Source organism: Ctenopharyngodon idella, chromosome 21 (genome assembly GCF_019924925.1).
Source record: "Ctenopharyngodon idella isolate HZGC_01 chromosome 21, HZGC01, whole genome shotgun sequence".
Classification (NCBI taxonomy): domain Eukaryota; kingdom Metazoa; phylum Chordata; class Actinopteri; order Cypriniformes; family Xenocyprididae; genus Ctenopharyngodon; species Ctenopharyngodon idella.
In genome coordinates, this window is record NC_067240.1 from 10,932,985 (window position 1) to 10,944,721 (window position 11,737).

Here is an 11,737-nt window from a genome sequence, read left to right on the forward strand (position 1 = left end):
TCAATCATATAAAGTGATCGTGTCTCTTTTGAAAATTTGGACAGAAAATTTGGACTAAACTGCTCAATTCATATGGATTTAGTTTTACGATCTCTTTTTGAACTTTTTGAAGCGTCATTTGCGTAGCTGTCTATGGAGGGACAGAGAGCTCTCAGATTTCATCAAAAAGATCTTCATTTGTGTTCTGAAGATGAACGAAAGTCTTAAAAGTTTGGAACGACATGATGTGAGTAATTAATGACAGAATTTTCATTTTTGGTTGAACGAACTCTTTAACCGCACATTGTCTCTAACCAGACTTTACACATTTCTACCAAAACGTGTGACATGACAAAATATAAAAGGCATATTTGATGATTAATATTTGGAGAGGTACTTTTAAGTGGTCTTGGCAAGCTCATACCCCTTTTATTAAGACAAGTCAGCTTTATTTATATCTGTATATCACACTAATAATCTCTCCGAACACCCTCCTCATGATGAATAACTAATTTTCTTTAGAAAATGTAAAAAGTTTAGTTTCCAATCTGTAAGATTTGCTAAAGGGCTGCTGGTGGCTCTGAGTGCTGAGTCTCTTTAAGAAAAACTGGATCAGACTAGTTGCAGATTTGCCCACTAACTCGTTATCACAATGAAACAACTGTCTGCTTTGTCCCATGTCACATCCACTGCCACGCAAAACTGTCCACAGTGCAACAGCAGAGCCTGTGTTAACTGAAAACAATCAGAGCTCTTTCTGTCTCTCTCTCTCTTCCTGCCCTGCACAGGCCTTACTAGAAGACACATAATTGAGTTGGGTTACTGGGCTCACACAAATTGAGGCGTTTTGGTTCTGGTCAGAGAGGGTTCTGTGAGGAAAGACTTCCTCTGCCAAAAAAGCAGTGTGTCCGAAATTATTGTCACATTGCCACTGACCTTGTTGATTCCCTGTGTTTTTTTTTCCCTTTTCTTCCAACATTTCCGCAATTGCTCTCAGATTGCCCCTGCCAAGCAAGTCAGCTGACTGGACACACTTTGGAGGTAAACAACATTGCATGAGCACACATTCAGCTTCATGTGGAAAAGTGGTTCTTTCAGAGTCCAGAGAAACAATACTGTATTCAGCCGGGGATAAACATTTAAAGGAGCATTAAAGGGATAGTACAACCAAAAAATTAACATTCTGTCATCATAAACTCAGCTTTACGTTTTTTAAAGTATAAACTATGATATTTGGAAGAACGATGATAATCCAACAGTTTTGGACCCCATGAAATTTCATTGTAACAATAAAAAAGAGATTTCTCAAAATATCTTCTTTTATGTTACACAAAAGAAAGAAAGACTTAAGGGTGACACAAAATTTAGTAAACTTTAAAGGGTTAGTTCACCCAAAAATGAAATTTCTGTCATTAATTACTCTCCCTCATGTTGTTTCACACCCGTAAGAACTTTGTTCATCTTCGGAACACAAATTAAGAGATTTTTGATGAAATCAGAAGTTTTTTTTATCCCCCATAAAAAGCAACATAATTACCACATTCAAGGTCCAGAAAAGTAGTAAAGACATCGTTAAAATAGTCAACGTGACTACAGTGGTTCAACCTTAATGTTATAAAGCAACGAGAATACTTTTTGTGCACAAAAGCAAAACAAAAATAACAACTTTATTCAACAATTTACTTTTCTGGACCTTGAATGTGGTAATTACATTGCTTTCTATGGGAGATAAAAAAAACCTCGGATTTCATCAAAAATATCTTAATTTGTGTTCCGAAGATAAATGAAGGTCTTACAGATGTGGAACGACATGAGGGTGAGTAATAAATGACAGAAATTTCATTTTTGTGGTGAACTAACCCTTTAAGTAATTTTTTCATTTGATATAACATTTTACACCTAAAGTTACGAATCATGCTTTAGACATGTATGTTTAAAATGTACACTTACTTATACTTAAATGTTCCATAGAAAATACTATTTTCATCTCCTCAGGGTGGACCCAGTATGGTGGCGGCCATCTTTATTATCATGTGACAAGCTGATTAATACACACTTTATTTCAGTAACACCCCTATTTTTGGACACTTTAGTTGTGTAATATATTAGTCATGGGTGACCAATATACCTATCTTTAACCTATCCTATACTATATTTAATGCTGTTAGTAACTGAAAACCTTTGTTTTTGTAGGATGTTTTTAAGTATGTAAGAGCCTTGCAAAAAGTTGGGCACTGGTAAAACATCTACTTTAATATTTAATATTTAAATTCAATATTTTTGATTTACATGATTCTTGAAAAGAACTACTTTTAAATGGCCTTCAAAGGAGAAAGGTGCTTTTTGCAAGCAGAATGATAAAAAAAAAAAAGTCTTTAATGCTTAATTCTTTCTTTCTTTCTTTCTCATGCACAGGTTCTGCTCCTCTGGATGAGCTGCAGACACTGCGCAGTCAGCTGCTGCTACTCCACAACCAGCTCCTGTACGAGCGCTACAAGAGAGAGCAGCATGCTGTACGTAATCGACGTCTGCTTCGGCGCATCATCAATGCTACTGCGCTCGAGGAGCAGAATAACGCTATGGTAACTTAAACACAATTTCATGACCTATCGAAAAGCATTAGGTTTGAGTCATCTGTTAGAATTAAAGCTACTACATATAAAATGGTGAACTGTGAATAGTTATCTTTTTCGCAAGGCTAGTTTGGAGGCACCAGACTTTCACCTTTGTTGACCACTAGAGGGTGGCAGAGACTAATGCAGTTGATTGTATATCCATGTGTTTGTTTCAACAGAAGGACCAGCTGAATCTGCAGAATGTGGACATCATGTCTCTGAGAGAGAGTCTGCAGGTGGAGCAGCAGAGATACCGGCAGCTCTGGGATGACCGAGAGACTGTAGTTACACGCCTGCACAGCCAGATACGCCAACTTCAGCAGGCCAGGGATGACTACTACACCAAAAACCAAGAGTTACAGGTGCTTTAAACACTTCTGTCTTTGACTCACACATAGTAAGACATCTTACTGAGCCCATACTTTTAATGATAGCAAATGAGATGGCCACAACATTCAGAAACAGCATGATGATTTATTATGCATCCATGATCCTCTAATCAGAGTAAGGTACAAGAATGCCAGAAGAGAATAGGTGAGATGGAGGCGGAGCTTCAGAAGGCGAATAACAAGGTTTGCCACACAGGACACCTGCTGAACCAGCTCACTGCCAAGGTAAAAATAATCACCCCCTTTCTCTTGAGCTCAAAAAAAGAGCCAATCTTATATCTTTCAGTCAGTTTGAGTGTATTTACTGTAGTAAATGATGATTTTTAATTTTGGAGTGAACTGTCCCTTTAAATTGTTGAGTATGGTGTGATTATCATCATTATTTTCCCCTTTCATTATTTGTTCTCTTTTCAGTTGTCGTCAAGTGAAAGTATTCAACAGCAGTTGAGTTTTCTAAATAAGCAGTTGTTGCTGTTGGGAGAAGCTCATAAACTGTGTGTTCAGGAGCTGCATCAGGCCGGACCGGATACTAGCAAGGTACAAGTCAAAAGAACGAGAAACCCAGCGTCTCTTTCATGTTTGCCATAAATACGATGTGCGTTATATTCTCTGTCTCTCCTGTAGGAGGTGCAGATGCTGCAGATGTCTTGGGGGAAGGAGACAGAGCGTCTTAAACAGAATCTGTTACTTCAGAGCCAAAAGCTGGATGCTGCTCAGCAGAGAGTGGCGGAGCTGGAGACTCAACTCTCGAAGAAAGAGCACCTGATTGCAGAACAAAAGAAATTTCTTGAAGATGTCAAGGCTCAAGCCAAGTATGATCTGTTTTGGTCTCGGTGAAGGCTGTTTATAGCATACAAACAACTTATCTTTACATTTATTAACTCTTCCCCCTCAGTGTTCTATATGACATGCTTTCTTGTTTAATTCCATCGTTTTACAATGTCTCACAATTGTTCTTATTCGCCTTTGCTCAGAGGGGAACTGCAAGCCTCTGAGAGCAGATATCAGGCACAGAGGCGGATAACTCTCGCTCTGCAGACTGAGCTTTTGCAGCTCTACAGCAGGCTGGAAACAGAAGACTCCTCTGCCACTGCTTTAGACTTACCGGCAGAGGGCGCCACTGAGCCCCGCAGTTCCACTGAGCCCAGGTAAGACTGAAAACCTGAAAGAATTAGTGTTATTCAGATATAAAAACATTTACTTTGCGATTTGTCCGGTCCAATATGCTACTTCTTCTGTGTTTGTATGATTTTATGATGCCGTTTGTGCTGTTGGCACTTTCCATGAATACACAGCAAAATGCCCAGAGTTAACTCAACTCTGTTCAGAGTACTTTTGGTCCCTCTCTAAATAGTGTTTAAAATAACACTGAAGCAGAGTTAAAGTTAATGAGATAATTAAGCAATTAATTAAGTGATTATTGAGCATTAGTGATGAATACCTGCTTTTAACAAGCAGAATCACTGAAGAAAAGAGAAACACAAGAACTACAACTGACTTCAGTCACAGCCTTAGATGAAATCAACTAAAGATAAAAATCGTGAAATCTCTGAAGATCTGATTAAACAACATTTAAACAGCATTACTTAGACACACACAGACATCAAGAATCAGCATATGAATCTCAACAATGGTGATAAAAAAACGCTTCACGCTGCAATGCATGCTGGGTATCACCATAGGACAAAACTCCTATCATGCACTGCAGTATGAATAATTATTGTCACCACTGTTGAGGATTGTATGCTATGTTTTCATGTATAAGCCTGAGCAGTAATAGTTGCTCATTTTTAGCATTGAAGCGTTACAGTGGCATTTGTTTAATGGAATTTTTTTTGTTTTTGTTGCAATTTTGCAATAGCTGAATCTCAGTCAAGAAACCAAAGAGAAAGAGCCCTCTTTGTGATGTTCATTTGATAGGGCTTTCAAGCAGAAAATTCAAGCAGATCTGCTCCTTCAGTCTTTTGTTCCAGTAATGTACAAGTGTTTGTTGTGAAACACTATTGCAATTGCTCAAACACAAACTATTTTATAGACATAAAAGTGTCAAGAGCCCAACTAAAACAAACCCTGACCACCATGATGGTGGCATAATTTTTTGACCAATAAAACACCAACATCTAAACCACTGTTAATTCTCAATAAGAACTTCTTTAGACATCTGACAGAAATAAAGTCAATCTGGTTAGTAATAAGTGAATCAGAAATTTTAATCATATCTTTTATTTATTAATCATATCTTTCTATTTAATGTCTTTTATCTTCAGTTGATTTCATCTAAGGCTGTGGCTGAAGTCAGTTGTAGTTCTTGTGTTTCTCTTTTCTTCAGTGATTCTGCTTGTTAAGAGCAGGTGTTCATCATTAATGTTCAATCATCACTTAAGTAATTGCTTAATTATCTGATTAACTTTAACTCTGCTTCAGTGTTACTTTAACACTATTTAGAGCGGGACCATATGTACTCTGAGCAGAGTTGATTTAAATTTAAATTCTATATTTTTTTGCATTATTTTCATTAATTATTTGTAGGTACACTTTATTTTATATGAGGTTCACAGTTTGTGCAGTCTCTGAACATAGTTTGTGATATATATTAATGGTGCAATGGATCAAAAAATTACAGTTCAGATCATATTACAGTGTTTGAGTCACAGATCGGAACATTTTTCAGAGCAACCAAAAAAAAAAGTGGGGTGGGGGGTAAATGTAACTTTGCTTTCCATTTATAATTAAAGGCATACTTTAAGTACTTCAATATCACAGCAAAACTACTAACCTGACTAATAAAAGACAAGTAAACAGTCAGTAATAAAGTAATAACAAATACTCTAATTACAAGCATTGATAAATGCAATAGAAAAAAAAGTTACAAATAAAAAGATTTACAAATAAAGTTATATGATACACATCTGATTTCTTTCTCAACTGTGCGTTCACTTAAAGGGGACCTATTATGCAAAATTCACTTTTGCATGGTGTTTGGACATAAATGTGTGTTGGCAGTGTGTGTACACAATCACCCTATAATGATAAAAATCCAACCACTCCTTTTTTTTATTTATTTTTTTAATCCCCATAAATCATAAGCAGTGTCTCAGAACAAGCCGTTTCCAGATCCTTGGCAATGTGATGTCACATTAGCCATAGGCTCCGCCCACGAATGTTGACAGACTCTGCCGTTTTAACATAGAACCGCCCTGAGCGAGTTCACAGCAAGTTGTATACAGTCCGCCATTGCTGCACTGACGAGAATGTCTCCCAAGCGTTTTAGGTGTTCTGTAGCTGGATGGATTAATCCACATAGCTCTCTCCATTTGCTCCCAAAATCTGAGCCGCTGAAGATGAGGTGGATTCATTTTATTTTCCAAGAAAATGCTCCCTCAACTCTACCGAAATTCGTTTATGTCTGCGCGAATTATTTCACACCAGACTGCTTTGTGAACAAATATCAATACAAAGGGACAATACAAAACAGAGGTTGTGCTAAAAATGCGCTACTCAAGGATATATAAGTACAAACTGTTCATGATCCAGCTTAAGCTGTAATTACAGTCTCCAGAGTGATACTGGATACAGCAGTAATGAAGGTGAGAGCACTTTATTACAGTTTATCGGAGATTTACGGATATAAAGTTTACCAGTTTATTAAGCACCACCCGAAAAGGCATAAGGTATTTATATATTTGTTTACTGTTAGTTGTAATGAGTGTTTCTGTGTAATTCACTGTGTATGTTGATGATAATACAAGGGAAAGAGAGAGCGTTTATGGATAATATTTTAATGCACACTTGCACTGTGTTTTATTAAGCTCTTACAGAGATTTTCTAGAGTGAAAACAGATGCTTCATCTTTTGTATGAAGTACAATATACATCATAAAACTCATCTGTAAAGTTCTGGTCATCATTCGGACGGTACAACAGACTTGTACTAATACAGTGGATAAAAACAAGAAGACAATATAAGTTATAACCGTAATTGATCTAAACTATACCTGTTCTATCTCCATGCAGCATATATTCACAGTTTCTGACATTATAGTGCATCCTGACTGACTCCTGACACCAGAGAATCAGCTCGTGAAGCTCCGCCCTCTTAGGCCGAGCGCAGCAGCTCATTTGCATTTAAAGGGCACACACTGAAACGGCGCGTTTTTGGTCAACCACAAAAAGGCAATTTTAACATGCTATAAAAAATTATCTGTTGGGTATTTTGAGCTAAAACTTCACATACACACTCTGGGGACAACAGAGACTTATTATACATCTTGTAAAATGGGGCATAATAGGTCCCCTTTAAGACATAAATTACTGTTTTTAAAGGGATAGTTCACCCAAAAATAAAAATTACCCCATGATTTACTCACCCTCAAACCATTCTGGGTGTAAATGACTTTCTTCTTCAGACGAATACAATCAGAGTTATATTAAATAATGTCCTGACTCTTCCAAGCTTTATAATGGCAGTGAATAGAGGATGAGATTTTGAAGCCCAAAAAAGTGCATCCATTCATCATTCTCGATTTAGACTTCTAATCCGTGACCGGTGTTTTGTTTTGCTCTCTCCTCTGCAATTCCACGTTCAAGCGTCGAGTCAGAGTTCACTCTTTCACCGTAAATCGATGCATACGGCAGTTTGTCAGAATCTAGTTATTTTAATTTTTAAAGTTTCAAATATGGACATTTTTCTTACACAAGTGCGTCGCTTGTGAAGGCCTTTATTAACCCCCCGGAGCCAAGTGGTTATCTTTTATGATGGATGGTTGATATTTTTTTTTTTTTTTTTTTTTTTTTTTTGGGCTTCAAAATCTCATCCTCTATTCACTGCCATTATAAAGCTTGGAAAAGCCAGGACATTATTTAATATAACGCTGATTGTATTCGTCTGAAAGAAGAAAGTCATATACACCTAGGATGGCTTGAGGGTGAGTAAATCATGAGGTTATTTTCATTTTTGTGAGAACTAACCCTTTAAGAGAATACTTAATGAGTCGGGTATTTTAACATAATTTTGGTGTATGTGTCTATTCAAGCGCAAGGAGACGCAAAAGAGGAATCAACTGGGTGTTCACATGCTATCTAAAACATGGCTTTCTGTGTGTGCGGCTGTATGTACAGATAACGGCATGCAAGTACCAAATTGAGCACTCTTTTGCCTCTTCTTGGATTTGAATGGTTTAAAATCACTTGAACGGGTAGATTGGCAAGATAAAATGTGTGTAAATGCAAATCAAATGCACTAATGTGTTAATTGCTAGATAATCTTTCACTGTTTTTCGTGCTATGTTAATTTTATGTTATGTTATAGTTATCTGTCTCACATATCTAATAATTCTCTCTCTAAAGAACTTGACTTTATTGCTCTTAAAAAAAAAAAAAAGTAACAGGACACCAATTTGTTTCCTGTTTTTGTGACATGTTTACAAGACAAGTTGGTCTGTTTCCCTCCCCCCCCAACCTCAATCTCATTGTTGCATAAAGTTCTTAAGATTGTGACATTTTTTTCTGGTTGTTTCTGGTGTCACAGTGTCATAGTGGTGGACGGCGCAGTAAAAACAGCCACCAAAGAGGAAGGCAAGTCACCTCAGTCTCCGCGTGGCAATGGCAGCACTTTATCGCCAAGGCAGCCCAAGGCCAGCCCTTCCGCGGCCAACTCTGTAAACGGCAATCGAGACACTCCCCCACCTGTCCTAGTGGAACCGCCCCCTCACCGTCCTCATTCCCTGCTGGGACCCCCAGGACCCCTGGTCGCTTCTGACACCCCAATCACCGTAGGCTCCTACCCCAGCGCCAAGAGCTTTCTGGGTATGCGGGCAAGAGAGCTGTTCCGCAACAAAAGCGAGAGCCAGTGTGACGATGAAGAAACCCCACCTCCGCGTCTCACTGGTCTATCGCAAGGCCTGAAGACTGAGCTCTGCGTTGAGCCGACAACGAAGAGTACGCCCATCTCCACTGCTGCGCAGAGCTTCACGCTCATCACATCTGCTAAAGAAACCCAACCTGATGCTCAGAGAGCTAAAAACCGAGACACGTATGGCTCAAGATGCCCAGAGCGGCCCAGGCAGCAGCCGTTAAGGATCATGGACTACAACGCAAGTCATCAGGAGCACAGCTAAAGTTATGGAAAAATGGTGCAAAAGAGGGAGGTAGAGATGTGCGAATTTAGATTATTAGAGTGTAAGTCAAGACTCTTTCAATTTTCAGTGTTATCTGTCACATTTCCACAAGCCGACAACAGGATTTGGAGCCAATAAATTAGTAAAACCCTCACCAAGATCAGACAATTGGAAAGCATAGACTAAAATGACGTGTATAGAGGTGGTCACACAATGTCGTTGTTTACCAGAAATGTTACCGCTGCATCTTTTCTTTTTAATCTTTGCTAATTTATCCGGTCTCTTTAACCAAGTAACTGTTGCAGCATGTGGAAGCTTTGCATTTAGCCTGTTAGAAGCAATATAAGTTGATACATTTGTAGTAAAGGTACAATGCTTACACCCTCACAGCTCATCCGCACAGAGCTGAAGTGTGTGTGTTTGGATGCCGGGAGGCGGGGTGGTCGGTCAGTCGGTTGGACGGTTGTCTTGTGCCAAGCAGGAGTCAGTGTTCCATTACCTTTTAGACATGTCATGTGCATTTTTATGTGCTCAAGTCATGTTTATCTTTAATATGTTTCCATGTATGTGCGATGTCTGTGTGTGTGTATGTGGAAAATGATGGCCTGTATCCCAGACTTGATTCTGGGTTAAATTGCACTGTCAGATGTTACTCATTACAGAAAAAAATCCGTTATAGTCTTGGACTAGACTAAATCTGGGTTCAAGAAATGATACAGCCAAATTAGAGGAAGGTTTGACATGTTTTTATATTTTTTTAATTATTTATTTTTTGTCCTATCCTCCTTTTTAGCTTTTCAAGTATTACCAGTCACGCACCAGTGCTTTTAAAGTTATAATGCGTCGAAATCAAACAACGGCCATAGAATACTATTCCTATCCTTCTGTAATCTCTATAAAACATTGCAATTAAAATCTAGATGCCCATTTCGAAGCCTTATTCTACTATGAAATAAAAGTCAGACGTCAGTCAAGTAATTCGCTTTGACGATACTAACCTTCAGTCTCAAGCTCAGTCATCATATTCTCTCAGAACTCAGTTAGGTAACTTATAATATTATGGATGATCTGTCTTTTACCCTCTCACTTCAGCGCACTGCAGTTGTTCAAGTATATTATTACTAAGCTTGCTTCTTGAGTGCCAAATACTCAATAAGACATTGACAGTATTTTGTAGAGTTATAATGTACTGGTTTTTGTTGTATTATTCAAGCACATCTATTCTTATACTACCACATATCAGTTTGAGGGGGTAAATACAAGACTCAAGATTTTGTCGAGCTGGAAGTATGTGGACTGTAGCGATGAGAGCTTTACGATGCCAAGTAGATGGTGTAAAATATCTCAGACTTTCCACAAAATGGCTGCGTTGATAGTCAAGTGTCATTTACGAATTGCGGATTTGATAGTCATACTCAAATTGTTCCCAAATCCTGTTGTCCCCTTGAAGTCTCTGCTGTTCCTTCTGCCTTGCTATCTAGAGCATGTACAACAATCCTCTTTTAATGCCAACAACAGGAACTATGACTTAAGATACAAGGTACAATCAGCGTGAAATGAAAGGAACGGTTGAATATTAGCTCCTTTGCTGGAGATGAAGGTTCTGGGGTTTGTTGTGGGAGGGAAGGCAGGGTCGGTTGGAAAAGGTTCTTTAAGCAGTTGCTTGTGTTAACTGTGAATGACAAAAATAAAATCATCTTCAATGTTTTGCACTACAGATTTGGGGTTGTCTTGATTATTTTCTGCCTTGATTAATTTCGCTTTGATGTCTGGAATGGAAATGAAATGCAATTTGAGGCATACAAGCTATGCTGGCACAAAAACATCGCTTCCTTGGCTGTTGATTTGAAGCTGATTTAAATGTGCAATGCTTGCTGAAGAAATTTGTTACAAAGACTACAGGCAGACAATTGCCATTTGGGTTTTTAGGTATAAAATGCATTTGGGCACATTTAAGTCACACTGAAGTTATGAATTTCATTGCATTTCAGTTTCAAATGCACTTATTTTGTTATAATTTAATTGTAATTAGTTGAAATGCAAAAGAACTGACACACTGCTATTTCTGCTCCCGAAGATGTTTAATAAATTGCAATGTTTGCAACAAATGTTACAATTTATTAAACTTCTCTGGGCAGTTCTTTTGCATTTCTTTTGATCGAGCACCTGGTGAAGTTATTTTTGGATGTGCGCATACTACTTTGAATTAATGTTTAATTAGTTATAATTGAATGCATTAGAACTGAAAACCTAACAAACAAAATCTCAGTTTTTTTTTTTCTCAGAGAGGCTTTAGAAGACTTGGAACACCATACAGGAGTTTTTTTTTTTTTTTTTTTTTTTTTTTTTTTTGTGTGTGTGTCTGTCTTTAGGTTTGACATCTTTAGTCACTTATTGACATTGTATTTAAAAGACATTTTGTTCAAATTTCTCCTTTTGTGTTCCACAGATGAAATGCATATTTGTTTTGAGCAACATTTAAAGGGTTAGTTCACCCAAAAATGAAAATTCTGTCATTAATTACTCACCTTCATGTCGTTCCACACCCGTAAGACCTTCGTTCATCTTCGAAACACTAATTGAGATGTTTTAGATAAAATCTGATGGCTCAGTGAGGCCTCCCAATTGACAGCAAGATA

At 37.9% G+C, this 11,737-nt stretch overlaps 1 protein-coding gene across 3 annotated transcripts in view; it reads left to right on the forward strand.

Moving 5' to 3' along the window:
• The window catches only part of tsc1b (TSC complex subunit 1b), a 28,914-nt gene extending 18,099 nt beyond the window's left edge, over positions 1-10,815 (forward strand). For all 3 annotated transcript variants that reach the window (XM_051877482.1, XM_051877481.1, XM_051877483.1), the window contains 8 exons: positions 977-1,020; positions 2,395-2,561; positions 2,774-2,956; positions 3,098-3,208; positions 3,398-3,520; positions 3,608-3,795; positions 3,958-4,131; positions 8,510-10,815. In XM_051877482.1, the coding sequence (XP_051733442.1) occupies positions 977-1,020; positions 2,395-2,561; positions 2,774-2,956; positions 3,098-3,208; positions 3,398-3,520; positions 3,608-3,795; positions 3,958-4,131; positions 8,510-9,098 (1,579 nt within the window). In that variant the 3' untranslated portion in view covers positions 9,099-10,815. The remainder of the gene's footprint in view (positions 1-976; positions 1,021-2,394; positions 2,562-2,773; positions 2,957-3,097; positions 3,209-3,397; positions 3,521-3,607; positions 3,796-3,957; positions 4,132-8,509) is intronic.
• Positions 10,816-11,737: the final 922 nt, after the last annotated feature.